General features: G+C 43.0%; 2 protein-coding genes across 3 annotated transcripts in view; one reads left to right on the top strand and one right to left on the bottom strand.

The window, feature by feature from the left end:
- Positions 1 to 11,680, top strand: part of CYSTM1 (cysteine rich transmembrane module containing 1) — a 105,708-nt gene extending 94,028 nt beyond the window's left edge. For both annotated transcript variants that reach the window (XM_036750250.1, XM_036750249.1), the window contains exon 3: positions 11,173 to 11,680. In XM_036750250.1, the coding sequence (XP_036606145.1) occupies positions 11,173 to 11,279 (107 nt within the window). In that variant the 3' untranslated portion in view covers positions 11,280 to 11,680. The remainder of the gene's footprint in view (positions 1 to 11,172) is intronic.
- Positions 11,681 to 13,707: 2,027 nt separating this feature from the next.
- PFDN1 (prefoldin subunit 1) overlaps positions 13,708 to 19,997 on the bottom strand; it is a 64,536-nt gene continuing 58,246 nt past the window's right edge. Inside the window, exon 4 of the mRNA XM_036752938.1 lies at positions 13,708 to 14,114. Within this exon, the coding sequence (XP_036608833.1) occupies positions 14,031 to 14,114 (84 nt within the window). The 3' untranslated portion in view covers positions 13,708 to 14,030. The remainder of the gene's footprint in view (positions 14,115 to 19,997) is intronic.

Raw genomic sequence — 19,997 nt, 5'->3', positions numbered from 1 at the left:
TAGACATGAGCTTTTGAAAAGCAATGAGTTAAGTAGATTACCATGATGTCCACAGGCTTTCTTAATATAATCTTTGACAGTCCATACAGATCTTTAAGTCCATCCCTTTCAAGTAAGGAAAGTTTGGATTGGCTCTTGTATGCCAAAAAATCTTAGCTTATGACTGAATTACCAGAATTGCACCCTAAAATGGAGTTACTTATTGTCATGGCATCGAATACCTCATAAATACCATTTGCAGCATCACTGCTCCTGAGTTGCTGCCGTGTAGCAGCTGACAATCTCTTTTTAAAATGAATAAGCCAGGATGTACCTTTTGGCATCTCTGAGAATCTGGACAGTGTTTCTTGTGCTTTACATTTCAAGGAGCTGAAATAGCCTTCTACCATTTGCTCTAACCTAATTACTTCTAGGCTTACATTGGTACTGTGTGCTTCTTTAAGCTACCATGTCCCTCTGGGGTTTTCTGTTAACATTTTTATTCAGAGGCTACTATGTCACCACTCGGTATCATTCTAACCATTCTTAGTTCATTTTGGGAATTGAAACGTTTGTGGTTCTTGGCTACCCACCAGTCACAGTTGGTTTGAGCATCTTCAGTGGTTCTCATGCATTTTCTCTTTAATGTGCTGCACTTTGCTTGTCATCAGAAGGGAAATTATAATTATTCGTATAGTCTTGTTCTTCAATCTCTACGTCCTTTCTGTTGATAACGTAGGAATTTAGTGCCCTCCACAGAATCTCAGTAGTAAATGAGTGTGTGTCTGGTGTATATACCAAGCCCCTCTCAGGCTCCGGACATCTAGCTTTTACATCCTGGTGCATACGCGTATGCCACTGTTTCATCAGTTCTGATGCAGAGAATTTTACAGGCCAGTTTGAGACACGGTACTTTAATAGTGAGCGATAAGTCTGGTGTGTATTGAAGTCATTGATCGTGCTCTGTAGCAGAACCCTACACTGTCTCATCCATGGAAGAATCCTCCCCATTGAGCCCCTGTCCCGTGCGTCTATAGTCAGAACATACATTCAGCACCAAGCTGGGTGTTCTCTCTCTAGTCCACTCTGGAACAAGGACCTTTTTTTTTTAAGTGGGAGACTGAGGTGTTGGTTCCATTCCATCATTTTTTTTTTTGCATGGCCACCTGTGTACAAGTTGAGTCCTCAATAAATTCTCGACACATTTCCAACCTTTGTAGCCACCTCCTGGGATTTTCTTGTGACAGACTTCAAAGACAGATGCTTTCCCACTGTCTTGAGCGCTTTTCTGTTCATCAACTTCTGCTGCAAGCCGAGCCATATTCCTTTAGTACATGTTTGGAAACACTCTCTTCTGATGACTTTATGGAGGCCCCCACATTATTATATTTCCCCATGGATGATAGTGATGATAATAATTACCACTTATACAGCACCCCAAGGTTTGCAAAGTATTTTTCATGTATTATTTCATCCTTAAAACCCCCCTAGGAGGTAGATACTAGCGACCCATTTTGCAGATGAGAAAACTGAGGGTAAGTGGCTTCCCCAGGTTCACAAAGCTAGTAAGTGTCTTTCTGACTTGAGGTCCAGCACTTTTACCTGCCTCACAGCTGTGAAGAAAACCATCTAGTCTCTAGGGTCTTCCATCCTGCAAACTCTGAATTTTAATCCCAGAAGACAGACTGAACAACTACAAAGTGGAGGAAGCAGCTCTGAAAAGGCGGGGGGTGGGGGTGGGGTAGCCATTAGTGCAGTGCAAACTCTGCGTGATGTGGAAGCCACAAGAACTAATGCAATCTCGGACTGCATTAAGAAGGGCCTACCTTCCGGCAATAGGAAAGTGATGGTCCCACTTACTCCAGCTTTACATGAAATCTCCTCTGGAGTACTGTCCTCATTTCTGGGCATCACAGAAGAAGGACAACGTTGTCTTCCGAGAAAAGGGACTGATAGACTAGAGAGTATCCAGAGGAGGGCAGCCAGAATGGTGAAGAGCTTTGAGTCCATGTCGTATCAAGTTCCACTGAAGGAACCTGGATGGTTAGCCCGGGGAAGAAAAGACTCAGGAAGTTCATGACCAGGTATTTCAAGGCACGCCATGTAGAGGAGGAATCAGACTATTCCAGTTTGGCCTCAGAGGAGAGAACCCGGAACAGGGGGGTGGATGTTGCAGAAGGGCTGGTTTAGGCTTAACGTCTGGAAGAACTTCCTCCCAATTAGAGCTAACCAGAAGGGCAGTGGATTGCCTCAAGAGATGTTGAGTTCCCCCTCTTTGGAGGTCTTCGAGCAGCACCACTATAGTTGTAGTAAGTTATAATAGAGATTCTTTTTGTGTACAGTTTGGACTAGATGGCTCCTGAGTTCCAACTCTCAAATATTGGGATTCTGTGATTTTAGGCACTGATTCTTGAACTTGAGTATTGCACACAGGTGTCTGTGCCTGTATTTTTCACCTTCTATTTTTAATACCTGGCAAAAACATTCCTGATTGTCCAGTTTAAGCCTTATTTCGTAAATGGTCAATATTGTTGATCCTGAAAAAAACTTCCCATTTGTTGAGTCCCCCTTCTGGTACAGGGGTTCTTTATCTTTTTTGTGTCATGGATATCTTTGGCAGCCTAGGTGAAGAAGTCTGTTAACTTTAAGAATAATGTTTTTAACTGCCTAGGGAAACAATTACATTGAAATACAGTGATCAGAATATTTCGAAAACAGGTTCATGAATTCCAGGCTAGCCAGCACGCCTGTCTAGCATGTTTGTTTCCGTAGCCGTGCTCTATAGCAGTTAGTCACAAAAAATATCACTGAATGTTCAGCCCTTTTAGCCTGAACCTTCCCTGTCTTGGATGTCCTGCAAATCTGGATCCAATTCAGTATTTAGTAAGTGCCTATCCTGCGTAAGTCCTTTATCACATACCATCCCCTTTCTCAGGATACGATTTCTGATGCCAGATTATTCCTTTTCTGAAAGAAACTCAGTTAATTTAGCTGTGCCACAAATTCCTGGCCAGCTTGTGTTCACTGTGATTCTTGTATTCATTGCAATCTACTTTTACACTCTTTCACAAGTTTTGTACTGCTTAAACATGCTTCTAATGTGAATGGTCCTTGTTTACTTTCATATTACCTCTTTCTGCAAATTAAGTATATTATAAAAGGACAACAGATAAATGAATTAAAAAGCATTTATTGAGTGCCTGCCATGTGCCAGGAAGTGTGCTAGATACTGAAGTTACAGATTCAAAAAAATGAGATGCTCATTGCCCTCGAGGAGCATACATTCTCATGGGAAAGACTGCCTATAAAGGAGAGTCGTGGCCAGAGAAGGTAATTTTGGTCTGAGGGGGTCACAGGTATAGTAAGGAGCCATCAGGCAATCAATTGTCACAGCCTTTCCAGAAGCAAGAATAGTATTGATGTGATTTCTGGTTTAAACCAGCAAGGTTGTACAGTGGCTAGAGTGTGGGACCTGGAATCAGAAAGAAATGAGTTCAAATTCAGGTTCAGACCCTTACTAGCTGTGTGTCCCTGGACAGATCACTTAACTCTTGTCTGTGCTGGCTTCCTCATCTGTAGAATGGAGATAATATGAGGGTCAAATGGGAGAGTAAAAAGGCATTTGGCAATGCTTGCGAAGCGCCATAAAAGTGCTTGCTATTATTAGTCCCTGATATCTCTTACTGGGCCATGACATCAGCTCTAAAACCATCAGAATTTCAAATATGGCATCGAAGGCAATTCAGCAAGTATATTCTGAGTGCCTGCTATGTGCAAGGCGCTCTGTTGGAGGGTCTGCCTTAGTCCGAGATGTGATTTGACTTTTCAGTGTTTTCCTTAGAAGATTCTGCACATGCTTTGGTTTTTTAAATAGCCATTTTCTTTTTCTCTTGAGCCTTTCAGTTCACTTCTAATGGTACAGTTTGTATCCCAGAAAAACTTGATACTGTAATCCTGATTTTTTGAGATGTTTTATGTTTAAATATGATCGGCCTGGTGCCCTGCCCCTTCAGGCTTTTGAATGATCTCCCCTCTGCCCATTTCTCAATGTGGGGAGTTTGGTTCTTGTTAACTTCCCTTTGAGCTACTTGGTTGCTGTTCACTGAAGAGAAACCCAGAAAAGATGCATGCTCTTTTTTTCAGTAGGGCAGTTTGTGGTTCCCAGACCACATTCCTGTTTATTCTCACTGTGATGACCTGGTGGGCAAATTCAGGGCAACCTTAGCCCAGTAGCATTCAGTCCAACGGTAATCAACTCAGGCCTGACTGACTTGGGGGGACTTGGTGAGAGTGGAGCTTTACCTCTAGTAAACTCTGGGCTTCAGCTTCCTCAGCTATTAAAAAAAAAAGAAGTTGGATTACATGATCTCTGAGGTACCCTCCGTTCTAATATCCTGTAATTCTAAGCGGTCTCAGCTGATTTAGCAGCACCTTGGATGCTGCAGCTGGTCCCTTAGGAGGCAAGGAGAAATCAAGTCTTTGTCATTAAGCAGACTAAGGCAATGAACGGCCATGTCATTTCTGCCAGGTTCCTCAAAGCAGTTTCTTTCCATATACTTCTAGGGGAGAAGCAAAGAAGCAAGCAAAGAGTCATGGTGATTTGTGAATTTGAGTTTATTTTCTTCTGTGATAAGTTCTTTCTCTTCCTTTTTTTTTTTCTTTTCTCATTTTAGATGGTGAAACACAAAGGCGTCGTAATTGGGCTTTGGCAGCTTCCTTCATGATTTGCAGCTCTGGCTTTTCTTGTTGTTTGTTTGTTTAGATTTTCTTTGCACTTACTACATATTGATCCCCATTAGTCCTGAACCCTTTTTGTTGTTGTAATAAATGATCTGCTTTGCACAGATTAAGTGCTATTTAAAGAAAATCCTTGGTCAATTGGGTTTTATTTAATTTAGTGATATAATAATTTGATTTCATCTTTTGTGAATATTTTCATAAATGTGTATTATAAATAGTTCATTTCTTGCACACCACAGATCTTAGACTTTGGGCTGGGTAACTTCCAAGGTTCCTTCCACCTCTAAAATTCTGTTATTCTGTTGCTAGGAGTCTCTTTCAATCTGTCTAACTGGCTGTCTAAAATTTGCTGCTCCTTTATTTCCAAGAGTATGAAAGGCCAATCAGTGCCTCTCTTTATACCCTTGATTCCATCCCTTTTCCCCTTCCCCCTCAGTTCTGTTCTGAGAGCTGGCCTTATCAAACTCATCCTTCCTTCTTTCAATTTCACCTTTGCTGGCTGCAAACATGCCCTGGTCTGTCCCAGCCTTCAAAATCTTCCCTTTATTCTGCCAACCCCTCACGCCATTACACTACATCCCTGATCTTTGTTATATCCAGCCTCCTAGAAAAAGCCATCCATAACTCTGCTCATGAGCTCCTTGTGCTTTCTCACTCCTCAGTCATCCAGCTTGCTGGCCCAGCATTGGATTAAAATTGCTCTTTCCAAGGTTATCATTGGAGATTTAACTCCTAAATCAGATAGTTTTACTCAGTCCTCGTCCTTTTTGATTTCTAGGCAGTTTTGATAGTGCTGACCACCCCCTTCCTTTGGATTATTCTCATTTCTTGGCTTTTAGGACATTGTTTCCGACCCTGACCCTAAAAATTTCATTTCACAAGGTAGCCAGTTTGGCTTAGAGAACAAAACCATTCAAGAAATACTCCATGTGTTTTGGCTCATTTTAGAAACCATGAACCTTAAACTGCTCCTCCTTGACAATGCCAGCCTCTTCCTGCCTTTCTGAACACTCCTCAGTTTCGTTTCCTTCATTGTCCTTTCCTACACCCTCACTTTGGGGATCCTCCTGGACCCTCTTTTCTATCTCTGCCCTCTCTCAGCCATCTTCTCCACATCTCTGGGTTCTGTTTCTTATGCAAATGATTTGCTTATCTAGCAGTCATCTCAGGCTTGAACTCCAGTAAAAAACAGAACTCACTGACTTTTCACTAAAACATACCTCACCTCCAGACTTCCTTATTTTTTGTTGAGGGCAGCACCGTCCTGCAGGTAAGAATTCTAACTAGGATAAAGGCAAACAAGGATTTGCCTCAGGGTGTCAGTGTCTTAGAGCAGCTAGGTGGCTCTGTGGATAGAGCACTGGCCCTTGTATCAGGGAAACCTGAGTTCAGATCCAGCCTCAGACACTTATTTGCTGTGTGACCCTGGGCAAGTCACTTAACCTGTTTGTTTCATATACCCTGGAGAAGGAAATGGCAAACTACTCTAGTATTTTTGCCATGAAAACCCCATGGACCTTGGGGTCACAGAGTCGGACATGACTCAACACAGACATGCAAATGACTTGGGCAGACCACATTTCTTTCCTGTGCTACAGGCTTCCACTGTTCTGGGCTGCCATTGGGCACAGCTAGCTGTACCCACCCATGGACAGGCTGCCTAAGAGACACTTGAGTCTGTAGTCTTAGGGTTGTCCAAAGCACAGGTTTCACTGCGTCACTTAGAAATCATCTGTGGCTCCCCTATTGCCCCTAAGACAAAATACAAACTCCTCAGCCTTCCCAGCAGGGCTTCAGCTGACCTTCTCGGGTTTGTTACAGACACTTTCCTCATTCTACCTTCCAACCAAACTGGACTACTTGCTGTTCTCTGAACACAATGTTCCCCTTCCTCTTTAACGTTTGCAACAGGCTAGAACCCGTGTCTGAAATTAATTCTCTCCTACCTTTACCTTTCACAAATCCTGTTCCTTTGCCTTTCCCCTCCCTCAGCTGCTACTTACCCACCCACAACTACTTTGTGTTTAGTGGTGGGTGGGTGTGTGTGTGTGTGTGTGGTTCCCAAGATAGAAGGTAAGCTCCTTTAGGGATAGGGGTCATTTTGTTCTTGTCTTTTGTATCCTCAGTGCCTGGTGCAAAGTAATGTTTAATAAGTGCTTGTTGATTGGTTTGATGTCTAAAGATAGTCCCCTGGTGAAGGCCCTTTAGGCAGGGTGGGGGGTGGGACTGCCCTTCCTAAGTGCTTGCAATGAAGTTTCCCTGAGCAGCACTGTGCATGTGAATTTCTGTTCATGTATGCTTGTATTCACGTTTGCCCCCTTGTCTCTGTCCTGGTGTTCCCTGTGTCTGTTCATGTGCATTTTCTTCTGGGTAACTGCAGCAGCATATTAAGAAAAGGAATAGCCTGGGAAAATAGCATGCCTGCCACCTTTGGATCCTTTACCAGTTCATCACTTAATCACTTAATATCAGAACAAAAGCTTTAAAATTTTAAAGTTACCAGGTAGGACTTCTCCCTGCTCAGGGAATTGGAGCTGGTGCTGCCAAACAGAAGCCAGGAAAGAGGTCTATTCCCCTTTCCATTTGGGTTATTTCACCAGTTGTAACTCTTCTCCTAGGATGAGTCATTAAGGTGGACAATGACCTGTGATTAAACTAAGGGAAGGGAGCTGGGAACACACTGCAGTCTGGGAGGAGGACAGTTTTGTGCCTGTTAAAAAATAGTTTTTGGCAGGGATTATGGCCGTAAGATTGGGTTAAAAAGGGAGGCCAATAGGCACATGAGTTAGAAGTAACCCTAACCTCAGGGCTCATGGCTGTCATATAAGGTACCAAAGTTACCCCTTCTCATTTGATGTGCTCTCTGACAGTCCCTCTACCATATAGCCTGGCAGAGGCATGGACATACATTAGAAGCTGCTTTGGTCTGGCCTTAGTATACCATTCCTTCCTCATCTCTCATATCAATCTCCCCATACCCTTAATCAGGCTGGGTGAGTTACCAAGAGAATCCCTAAAAGAAAGAGCGCTTGATTCTTGCCTTGCTGTGGTTACACTGACACCCCCAGGGAAGCACCTGCTTTCCTAATAGCCCCCTGATCCTACACAGTCTGCTGGTTCTCAGCTCAGCCCACATCTTTTGCTAGGACAATGATTCCCAGCTTCAGGCCCTCGGCAATGCTGAACTAGCCCCCTGAACTTGCTATTCTGCTCCACTTCCCCATGCAGGTGAAGTACCACTTCTGTGCCAGCTAGTGCCAGGGCTATAGTCCTCCGAGGGCAGAGGATATGAGGGGACAAAGTGAGTTTAGAAGCAAAGCAGGTGACCACTCCAAGTCTGGCCCCAATGTAACCACTGTCGGGGAGCTGAGAGTCCTTGCTTCCCAGGACCAGTATACAGGAGTGGGAAAACACCCATAGTAATGCATCTTTTAGACAGTAACTTAGAGCAACAGTGGAACAGGGATCCCATATGGGCCATGGAAAAGACAAGCCCACGAAGGAGAGACAGAGTACAGCAGTAGCTGGAATTAGCCTCAGGATGGTATCACATCACTAGTTACAAGTAAATCTTGAGTTCCCCTCCCCCACCCTAATCCCAAGCATCACCCATATGAAGGACTTCGAACCTCTCACTCCTTTCTTCCTTCTGGGCACTATTCAGAGTGCTAGTCATTAGAATGGAGGAGAAAAGAAAGAAGGGGCTTCTGCTCCATCTTGACCCACACGCTCCTTTTCTGCTTCCTCTTTCCATTGTGGAGAGGACATGGCATTAAGACTGAGCCCTCTCAGGACACTAGGAAAACAGGACTGCCTGTTTCTATAGAGGAATCTTCTTCACTAGATACTCGGGATCTCTGCCCTTCATCCACTCCATCAGCTACAAGGAACCTTGTTTCCTCAGTTGCTTAGAAGTCAAGAGCAAACTCCAGGAGGAACTTGGGGCTCTGAGTTTTCTCTTTCCCAGTTACCATAGATAACAACAGTACTTCTTGTCATCACTGCCTGGGGGATGCCCACGTGACAGCCAACGAAAGTGCCCTTCACAGACCCATGGTTTAGCAGAACAAGTTACATGTCTAGTTGCTCTGAAGGAGGTGGTAACATTGCAGTTCTCGAGCAGAAATTTACTTCCTTGTCCTGGGTTCCCATCTTTGCAGGTAGTGACTTAGGGTCTCTGTAGATAGAACAATCAGGACAGACTGGGCATGAATTTGAGATCTGCCCATCACATGCAGCAACATAGGTTTTATTAGGGCATAAGCATAAGAGCATTTTCAAAAACATCCCCTTCCCCTCCACATGCTCTCCTGAAGCCCAGGGTGCTTTCTACTCAGACCTTCCAGGCCATCAGCATCACTAAAATTTCCCTCGATGTCCTGTCATGCTCTGTTTTTAATTATAATCAGCCGCCGAGAAGCTAAGACATAATTGGAATTTGGTTGCACTGGACAATGATGAGATGCCTCTTGGCCCACAGACCTGGTCTTTCTCTTTCATGTTCTCTACTGCCAGTGGCTTAGCCTTCACTTGTGTTCAGGCTCACTATTCACCATCTGTCCTTAGTTTTCATGGGGGGGGGGTGTGTCTTAAGCTAAAAATTGTAATAAGGGTTTGGGCACCTTGAGTCTTGTAAAAAAAGTATCGGCACAGGGCAGGTTCTTACTTGCCTCTGGTAAACGGATGTGGCATTCAGTGTTTTAAGCCTGCCTTTCTCTCTGTAACCACTGGCTGAACTGCTTTCACATTACATATATAAATTACCTAAGTCCACAAAACACAGATGATCAGACTGGACCAAAGTGAGGGAGACCAGAGAGGAGAAAAATATATGGTAGCAAACAGGCCTCAGCCTTCCTTTAGGCAGTCCACATTTACTACTCTGATTTTTGTTAAACAGATCCCTGATAAAGCAGCTCACAGTTGAATGACTGTGACTGAAGTTGAGAAGGGAGAGAAAAGAAGGCAGATGCCTTCCTTTAGGACAAACTTCAGGAATGCTTCCCTGTACGTCAAATAGTAGTGGTTGGGATAGGGGTGGTAGCTTTCGGTCTAGCCTCATATAGAGCAACTGGGATGATCTTTTTCCAAGGCTACCAGTGAAAGCCTTGGAAAGTGTGAAGGGTAGAATCATCCACCACAGAGGAATCAGGGCTATGGAGTGAGACCGTGTATGGAGATCATTACATGGTGACCCAGCCTCTGGCTAGAATCATAGGTAAAGGGTTGCTTATGAATCAGGCAGTCTATTTCTAGGGATGAAGAGGGAGGGAAAGGCTCTGCCTGAAGTTCCAGCAAGCACTCATACACAAGAGGAGAGCAGTCGGTGGTTTAGTGTTTGTAGAAAGGGGGGAGGCACGTTAAGCTGTCCATACGTGAGTAGTTGAAAGGCTCGTTTGTCCATATTTTAGTCTTATTAAATTGTCTGCAAGATGGGGCTGAGGTCTTGATGCGTCAGTCCAGGAGGAAGATTGTTAGAATTCAGTTTTGGAATAGCCACATTATTGACAGGTGATTCACACTGAACCAGAAGTAAGGAAACCTGCATTCTGAGAAAATGCTCCAAAGCCCCTGCTTGCATTCAGTCCCCAGAGGAATGATTCTGTGATCTTTACTTATGTTCTGAACCCCTGGCCACATAGCAGCATGCCTCAAACTTTTTGGTCTCAGGATCCCTTTACAATCACTCTTAAAAATTATTGAGGACACTCCCTCTCCCCAAAGAGCTTTTTATTTTTGGTATGAATTAAATGTATCAACATTTATCTTAGTAGAAATTAAAATATTTTAGTTTTATGAAAATGATTTTGACCTCACAGACCCTGTTTTCATGTTACCCCCAGTGGTCCCTGAACCACATTTTGAAAACTGCTGCCCTAGCAGTGCTTCTTCAACTCTACCACGGTGCTGCAGGGGTCACTAGTGGAAAAAGTTTAAGCAGCCCTGCCCTAGAGCACTGTCAGTCAGCAAAGAGGGCTGGAAGATCATAAGGGGCTCAATAATAAAATAACTTTTTCCAGTTATTGTTTCTTTCTGTGTAACCCAGAACTATCAAAAGGAAATATAACAGGAAAAAAAGATAAAAATAGAGCAGAGACAAAAGAGGAAAGACAGGAGTTGTTGGATTAATTTACTAGTGAGAATGAGGCTCAGCTTAATTAGTGCTTGTTCAGAGTTAAAAATCATCCTTTCCTGGTTATCATAACTGCGCTGCAGTTTGTTATTTGCCTCTTCCCTTTGAAGGGTGCAAGAGTACCCAAGAGTACCTAATGATGGGGCATTAGCGATTTTATGTGTATGTGGAAACTCGCCTTCGATTAACAGTTACCAGTTTAGAAACTGATAAGCAGGTAAGGCCAGGGCTTTGTTGTTTCTACTAGGTCTCCCAAGAGACATTCATTCATTAAGACTTAGATTGCTTTTTTTTTCTTATTCTTTCTCTCCCTCCTCCAGTGTATGTGGTGGAAGACCAAAGACGGGATGACACAGGCCAAGCCACCTGCCTCACAGCTTGCTGGACTGCTCTCTGTTGCTGTTGCCTTTGGGACATGCTAACCTGAACAGCCTCAACCCTCCTCTTACCAGAAGCCTTTTTATCCTCAATTGATGGAGTTCTGAATCCTGATCTCTTTCTATTGCTACAATGAATGACAAGTTCTGCACAGATATCTCAACTACAGCATAATGGAATCCTAGATTAGTAGTGATTTTTTGCTGTTTAATTTAATTTAGTGACATGATCTTTTTAATGTTCATTTTCTAATTTTTGTCACACTTTAACAAATGTGCTAAATGATTTTCTGGCCAAAGGCTTGAATATGAAATTTATATTTATCATTTTAAATTGTACTGTTCATGGCAGTGGCAAAATATGCAACAATACAAGCCACTGAATGATTTCTCCTAAACTCTAATTGTTGTTTCAATACTCCCTTGTCAATAAATTTTTCAAAAGTCCCAATGGTTGTATTGATGCAATTCAAGATAAGACCAAAAATCTGAGCCTTGGTGTATCTTTTCATTAGTAATAGTTTCTCTGTGTTTATATGCACACTTGTGGATAATATCGTAGGCACACACTGAGGTTAAGCAGTTTATGTGCTTAGACTTCAGAACCACTTCTGTCCATTTGTTTCATCATTCAAAAACTAGGACCACACTTCAAAAATAATTTTCATCACTGGCACCAAGCTGGGTGTCAGGCTAGGATGAAGCCAAGGAAAGTAAGTGTCCTTGTAACCACATCAGTGCCTAAGACCAGCAACAGCTCCTCTGGCAAGTAATTAGTCTGTTCTCATTCCCCGCACCCCACCCCCATTTTGCAGATCCAGCTACTATGCTTTCTGCTCAGCCACCTCATAAGCACCAGGCATATTATACGGCAGAGTGCAAAGTGTGCACTAGGCTAGGGAAGTCACAAAGACCTAGAGTCTAGTCCTCACCCTATCACTAACTATACTGGGTGACCAGGCAAATCATATAATATCTCTGTTTCCTTATCTGTAAAAAAGGTACCTGTCCACCTCACAGAATCAAATGAAATAGGGAATGTAACCTGCTTTGCAGATTGCTACTCAAATATACCATGTTAGGAACACAATAGACACTGTTCCAGCCACAATCAGTGTGTTTACTCCCTTCTTTCTTTACCTCAGACACTGACCTCTGTTTCCCTCTAGGGCCTGCACAGAGGCCCCTGCTGCCATGATTGATTGGCTGTAGTTTCTTTCCTGAACCCCTGGAGCTTACTGTCTGGCATGCTGCTTCAGAGGTGCCACTGGTCCCTACATTACCTCAAATAACTGAGTATGTAGCTGGGGGGGGGGGGGGGGGGGGGGGTTGGTTCACTTTTCATTCTCAGGATGGAAGCCTCCAGATACCAGAGAGAAAACAAGTTCCCTGCTCTAAACACCATCTGAGCAAAAAACATCTGCCCTCCCAGCCATAATTTGATCCTTAAGTAATATTACCAAGTTACAGTATATATCCCAGCTCTGGCCACTAAGTGGCACTAAACCACCACTCATGAGGCAAAGCAACAGGAACCAACTCAGCCTAGTGAGTTAGTCTGAAACTTCTCCCATCTTCCCTGCTGCAAGTATTTCACTTGATCATACCCGAGCAGCCCCTCTGGTAGAACTGTTACCAGCAAGTCCCTACGGAAGCAGAGCGATGCGTATATAGAAATGATCTTTTCCTTATTCAGAAAGGGGGGGCGAAAATCACACCTTCACAGCCCCCAACAAATTCCAGACACTTAGAATTTCCCAACATTGACAAGGACGTCACAGTGTGCGTGTAAAGGAGATGACTCCGGACCCCAGCCTTTCCTGGGAGAGACCTACTAGCCTCCCTATTTAATTGGAGCCCTAGCCTCGGGTCTTGCTGTCTGGAACACCAAGTCTGAATAGCAAAATCCTTTCCTGTTTGATGCTGGTAGGCTCCAACTCCAGCATAGTACCCCCACTGGAAAACCTATCACAGCCTTATTTTCATCCCCAATAGCCACAACAATTCAAAATAAAAAAATGAAGTCACTTTCTTGCTTATCGACCGGGGTAAATGGACCCCTAACTCTCTTCTCTTTCATGTGCTATATTCAGAAGCAGGGGAGGGAAGTTTCTCAGGAGCTAAGAGATTTACTCAAGGCAACAGGAAAGAAAGAATGGAGATTATAGGCAGAGATAAAGGAAGGTCATCAGAGGACAGATCTCATTCTCTTGGGAAGATCGGAATAGAATGTTAAAGCAGAAGGAAACTTCAGGTCAACCTTATTTTACAGATGTGGAAACTGAGGCCTAGGAAAATAAAATGAGGATGATTAGAGAGCGCTAAGCATAAGAGAAGGAAGCCTTGGGACAAAAGCTGAGGAAGCAATAAGATTCAACAGAAGAAACTGGCATGGCAAGAAATCTTGAATCAAAAATACCTTTCCTTCCCATCCCCTGAGCAGCAAACCCCTTTAAGGCATAGGAAAAGCAGACTTGAAAGAAGGGGAGGGATACCTTTTATTTTTTTTAACAAAAAATGGCAACATTGGAGTCATTGGGCAGGGGATACCTCCTTTGCCCAGGGCTCTCCTCCTCTCACCCTCAGCAGGTCATGATCAAGCCCCAGACCAAGGATCGAAGTTGGCTCAGCCAGAGGTGCAGGAGGCCGCTAAGGTGAAGGCAGCAGCCTACCAATGGTCCAAATAAAAGCAAGAGTTTCCAAAACATCCTCCAGGTTAAAGCACACCAGAGTCTGCTGCTCTGTCCCACCCAACGGGAGCAGAGAAAGGGGGTCGAATAAAGGTTTTCTCGAGGTACTTTTTACTGCGCCCTTCTGGCCATCAGCATTTCCCGAATGTTGTCCTCTGCATCCTTCACACTGCGCTCGAGGTATGATTTTCTCTGCTGTAAAGAGGAGGAAAAAAAATACAATTAGAATCAGGGTGTTGGCAACCCTCGATGGATAGTGGTCACATCTGTCCCTCAGGCCTGCAAGGATGTCCAGCTTACTTCAAGCCATATCGGGCTTGGTATAGGTATCTTCACCTGTCTCCAGTAAAGTACTGGGAGCTTTGATGGGGCCAGCAGCTTCCATTCCCCAGAGCCTTCTCTTTCTTAATGCCCAACATGCCATGCCTGAAGGCACAGATTCAAGTGGGCCTGAATAATAATGGCAACTGTTTTTCTCAAAAGACAGTTTGACCAACAAGGGGAGGAAGACTTGGTCAAGAAGTTTAAGAAGTCAGAGTAACTTTAAGTGCCTGACCAAAGCTACAGCAGAAGAGGGCTAGGGAGAGGTAGATGCCTGACTGACCAGGGGTGAAGGGTTACTTGGCACAGGAAATAGAATGTGCAGATTGGGAGACTGGCAGCACAACTCTTCCCCCAGAAGGAAGTTAACACTAAAAACAAGTGTCTTGAAACACTGAAGGCTGGAGCAGACAGACAAAGGCCAGGAAATTCCAGGACAAAGCTCCTGCCCCACAGCAGACTGTCTCCTCTCAAGGTTTTCCATGGCCTGGGCCAGGCGCCTGATGAATGTAACAGCATCTGCCGCACTAAAAGCCGTGCCGGGGGAGACCAGCTGGTCTCAGAGCACCGGAGTTATACCACACCTCACTAGCGAAACTTATCATTCAAAGCTGAAATCTCCTATTTTAATTAAATTACCACATGCCAGAAATCTAGAGCAAAGACCAACTGGGAGTTTAAGAAGCTTACTTCTCTTTGGATCCTCTGGCTAGAGCTCTTTCTCCCAGCCTTTTCCTTCAAAAGCCACATAAAAAAGATCTAACTCAAGGTCTGTTACCCTATGCACATTCCAGATGTCTCCATCCCCTTCTCTAACCGAAAACCCTAGATAACAGCAGAAACAAAAACTACTTAACTCTCATCACCAGCTTTTTTTCAGAACCCAGTCCCAATTATGCCACCATCCTCAAGAGAGCCATCTCTCTGGAGATATTTTAAAAAATAGTCCTCACACCAACCCTGTGATGAACAGGGAAATCCATCCTGCTAATGAGAAAACAGAGGCACAAGAAGCCTCCTCCCCCAACCATTCATTCCCTCTCTATTGTTCTGACTTGATTAGAATACCTTACCAGTCCTAAAGATTGAGAAGACAGTGCCCTGCAGTGAAATCTCCTGGATCATTCTTACTAAAGGCCTTACGAGTTTGTAAAGGAAGAGGTCTTGATCAGCCTAGGACAGAATCCTCCCCGAAACTAGAAGAGCAGCACCCCTCTTTCCCCACCCTAGACTGGGCTGAATAGTTTTGGGGAAATGAGTCTTCATGGTATACTTACGGTTACAATTGTACTGTATGATGAATCAAAACCTCTGCCCTTGTTAAATCTTGACTATGGAATTTGGTCTTTGTTCTTGAACTTATAAACTGTAAGTGAAATGGCTTGGGTCATAAAGATTTTTCATAAGCAAGATGGAACTTGTCGCTTTGTATTTCTCAATAAATTTGCTCAGAATTTAATTAATAAATATGTCTCTAAGAGACTCATTGGTCAGGATGCAAAAGTACTGAGTTTTGGGTTTTTTCCCCCCCACAGAGGCTGAGAACTAGCTCATGGATACGGATAGAATCAGGAGTGTAGAACCAAGGTTTCCTGTAATTTTGATAGACAATATTTATTAGTGCCTATGTGCCAGGTGCTATGCTATGAGCGGACCATAGTGTCTCTAAGGAGGGAAGGATACATAAACCTCTCTCCACAACACACCCACTAAATAAATGGTACACTCTATAACTAAATTCCTGAGAATTCAGGAATGTAAAATAAAACTTGGCAGTTAATTAACTGTCTGGCATGAAGCACTGGCACTAATTGGGGCAAAGGGAAGTAACTCCTAAAAAAATTTGCCTTTTCAGGAATACTTTGCTTCTTTCCCTGCTTCACTTCCAGCCACGTCCACCCCAACCTTGCCTCCTATCCTACCACTATTAACTAACTACTTAGGCATTTACCCACAGTGTTGAGTACTGTAATGTCTATATGTACTTGTGTAAATTCTATACCTTTTGTCCTGTCTATCCACTCCAGCTCTAATGCATCGCCTTTCTGTATCCCAAAAGATCTTGAACAAAGGGCTTAATCAATATTTTACAGTGACCATAATGATCATGCAGGGGCTGCAGATGTATTCCTGTCACTAAGGATTTTCATTCAGTTACATGACTAAACATGATACAGACCTATCAGTGCCATATCACAGTGGGGTTTAAACTTCCTCTGTTAGCTAAGGAAAGATAAACAACCCTTAGACTTTGCTTTTGATGAGTAAAAAAAGGAGCTTAATATAAATAACTCCTGACACATCACTAAAGAATGTGTTGCAGAGAATGGGAGTCGCAGCTCAGAGACACTGCTGTGTGCCATCTGGGCATTGTGTGGGTCTCAGTAGTACAGGGGTCAATGAGTCAGAGACCAGCATGGCTAAGCTGGGTGTAATCAGGAGACTGCTGGACCACCACATGCTGTTCTTATGCCCAACAGTTTTCTACACTATGTTTCAATAGTCTTTTTATATCAAATTGCCACAACCTCTTCCTAGAGATGGAGGGAATCAACATCCCCCTGCACATCTTAATTATGCTTCTTACAACAGCCCATATAAGTATCCCCCCCCAAATCTGTAATAACAGAAATCAGAAGCCCCCAAAATAAGAGCAGTAGAATTTACTCAGTTATATGCATAATGGTTATAAGGGTTTTTCTTCTTCAATTGGGGAAAGAGTCTGGGAGAGGGTAGAATAAGAGGCAGAGAAGGCAGGTTTTCATTAACTGAAAAAAAAAATTCTTCTTAAAAAAAGATTTTATTTAAGAGCCATCAAAGGGGATGGAAAGAAACAAACAAGGGATTGATGGTTGCAGTGATCTCTCCTAAAAACATCTCCTAAGCTAAAAAAGATAGCTGTTGAAATGTCTCTTTAAAAAGCAAATAGGTAAGACATGGTCATGGGGATATATACTTGCTGCCTCGTCCTGCAATGAGTCCTTTAATGTACCCAACCCACACAGACTGGGACAGCAGACTAGACAAGCCAGATCTGGCTAACCAGGGATTACTCAGTCCCACAGATGGCAATATGAGGAAGATTCCAGCAAAACTCCTAACTCAACTCTTTTCTGCGAATGAATATGGCTAGAAATGGCCTCCCCTAACTTCAGAAATTATAATTCTTGTATCCATAGTATGTTGCTTCTGCCACATCATTACTGGGAACTCCCAAATAAGGACTAATACAGCTGTACCCTCTGGCCCTTTATCTGACATGTACTTATGAGAAGAAAAAGCACTAAACACAGCTGAATACACACAAGAACAACTGGGCTATGTAATTCTACCATTTGAGTCAGAGGTTCTATTTAGAGATTAGTTTGTAACTGGCTTAAGCAGAAATATCAGAGATAGAAAAAGTACCTAAGGTCCTCCAATTATGTCTCAGCACTTTACTAAATGGAAGTATGTCTTTCAGGGATCATCTGCTAAATGGATGCAAACTTCACATTACTTAGAGTAATTTCCACCATTCATTTGCTCTTAAAATTATGTAAAATTAAGAGATAAAAATTCTGCTCTGCACAATTTTCCTTATGGTCACTGACTAAAGCACCAAGTGGTTTCCAGGTAAAAGTATATAACTTTTTTTTTATACTTTGAAATTAAATGTGATCAGTCCCCCTTTACCCTAACAGGAGTCTTCATACTGATGTTACAAGCAGCGCTTTCAGAGAAAGGAACAAACAACTCCATAATCCACTTCTCTGTACAATACTCGATTTTTCACAATTCCATCTGGCAAAGTCTCTACTAATTTTACCCTATTTTAAAGCTCTAGGTTTTAAATGCATACTCCACAATTTGTTTATCAGGAAAAGTGCCCCACTGATTTCCTGATGGCTAAATGCATGTGTGTGTTGAAGAGATAAATGGACCTCCCTAATACTGCCCTCCCTTCAACACTCCTCCCTTCCTAGAAATGGTTTTCAATGTTTCAGATGCCCCACAGTACACACTTCTAAGCACACTGCTGTTGTTCAGTTGTTTCAGTTATGTCCGACTCTTCATGACCCCGTTTAGGGTTTTCTTGGCAAGACACTGGAGTGATTTGCCATTTCCTTCTCCAGCTCATTTTACAGATGAGGAACTGAGGCAAACAGGGTTAAGTGACTTGCCCAACTAGTAAGTGTCCGAGGCCAGATTTGAATTTAGGAAGATGAGTCTTCCTGACTCCAGGCCCATTACTCTATCCACTGCACCACCTAGCTGCCATGGCATGAATTTCATATTTGCTGAAAATGAATACTTCAAAAATTGTGGAAAACCGTTGGTAAAAGCCAAACCTTTCTCCCGTGGGGAGAAGGGGGACCCTGCAAGTTATTAGCATTTCATCATAAAGGAATTGAAACTCCAAGTGGACTCCCAAAATACCATTCCAATTGCCCTAAGGAACACCGGAAGAACAATTCTACCTGAAGTCAGCTGCAAAGGCTACAAAAAAAAACAAGAGGAGCAAGGATTACTGTACAACCCCCAGAAGGCACTCTATATTAAGATTATCCTTTTGAGTTTTGGAAATCATTTGCTCTCTTTATTACAGCACATGGCTGACATACTAAGCACCATTCCCACAGACTGATAAACCCTTTTCTTTAGCAGTTCTCTGATTGGCATCAAACAACCAGAAACCACAAACCTCTGGGTGCACTGACGTCCTCACAGTGCCTGCCATGGAACACTGAGATTTCCTGTTGGGGCTCAATGTGATCAAGGGGAAATGGACATTCTTGAAGTCATTGCTCATCAGCCTGTGGTTCCTTTTTTCTAAGAGTCACCATGCAGAGGATTGGTGTTTCATTCTTACAGTTGGAATCTTCTCATGAAGGAAGAGTTAAAGTCTCTAGAACTTTTCTACTATGACACAATTTCTCAAATAGAATCCTGATGTAACTTATCTTGTGATAGCATCTCAGTGGACTTCTTTTTCTAGGAGCTCTTTCTCTTTCTAAACTTAATACTTCTCCCATTTTATTCCTTAAAGGCTAATCAGGGGAGACATGAGTCAGAAGGGGGTTGAGGGGGAGCATACATCTTAAAATCCTCTTTTTTTCTGTTCCATGTTTCTATCCTTCTCCTGAGTAACCTCTAGAAAAGCCAGATCCCCCTTACTCTCAGCAAAAATTAACCTTTGGTTTTCTCCTGGCTGTCTTTATGCATTCTGTGGAATGGCACAGCAGTTAATTCATTAAAGGATGGTGTCTGTAGCTTACATGAATGAATCAGTTTAATTTAGCAACACACCAAGACTTGCCTAAAGGTTCAGAAGGCACACCTTATTGGCAAAAAAAAAAAAAAAAAAAAAAAAAGAGTGGGAAAGTGTTTTTCAATGAAGAGACATATGTGGTTAAAAAAATACAAATGGGGAAATGAGAAATTCTAAAAAGATAGGAAATGGGAACAGTTATGGGCAGGTGAGAGCCGTGCAAACCTCTGAGGGTGAGGACAGACAGAACCATTTAGAGCCCAAAGGGCAGAATTTGGCAAGGTAGTCAGAATGAAACGAAGAAAGGAATAAGATCTTAACTCATTTTTGATTCAAACAAACTGTGGCATAATGAGTTCACTCCACAAGATATACCTATCCCTAATAAGCTTCTTGAGATTGTGGTTAACCTAGAGAACTCACCATCTACAACAAACTTGTCAAGTACCAAAAAGGCTGGGAGATGACTATATAAGTACTAAAGGGAAAGTGAATATAGGTGATCC

The sequence above is a fragment of the Trichosurus vulpecula genome, chromosome 3 (genome assembly GCF_011100635.1).
Source record: "Trichosurus vulpecula isolate mTriVul1 chromosome 3, mTriVul1.pri, whole genome shotgun sequence".
NCBI lineage: Eukaryota > Metazoa > Chordata > Mammalia > Diprotodontia > Phalangeridae > Trichosurus > Trichosurus vulpecula.
This window is presented reverse-complemented; position numbering and strand designations above follow the sequence as displayed.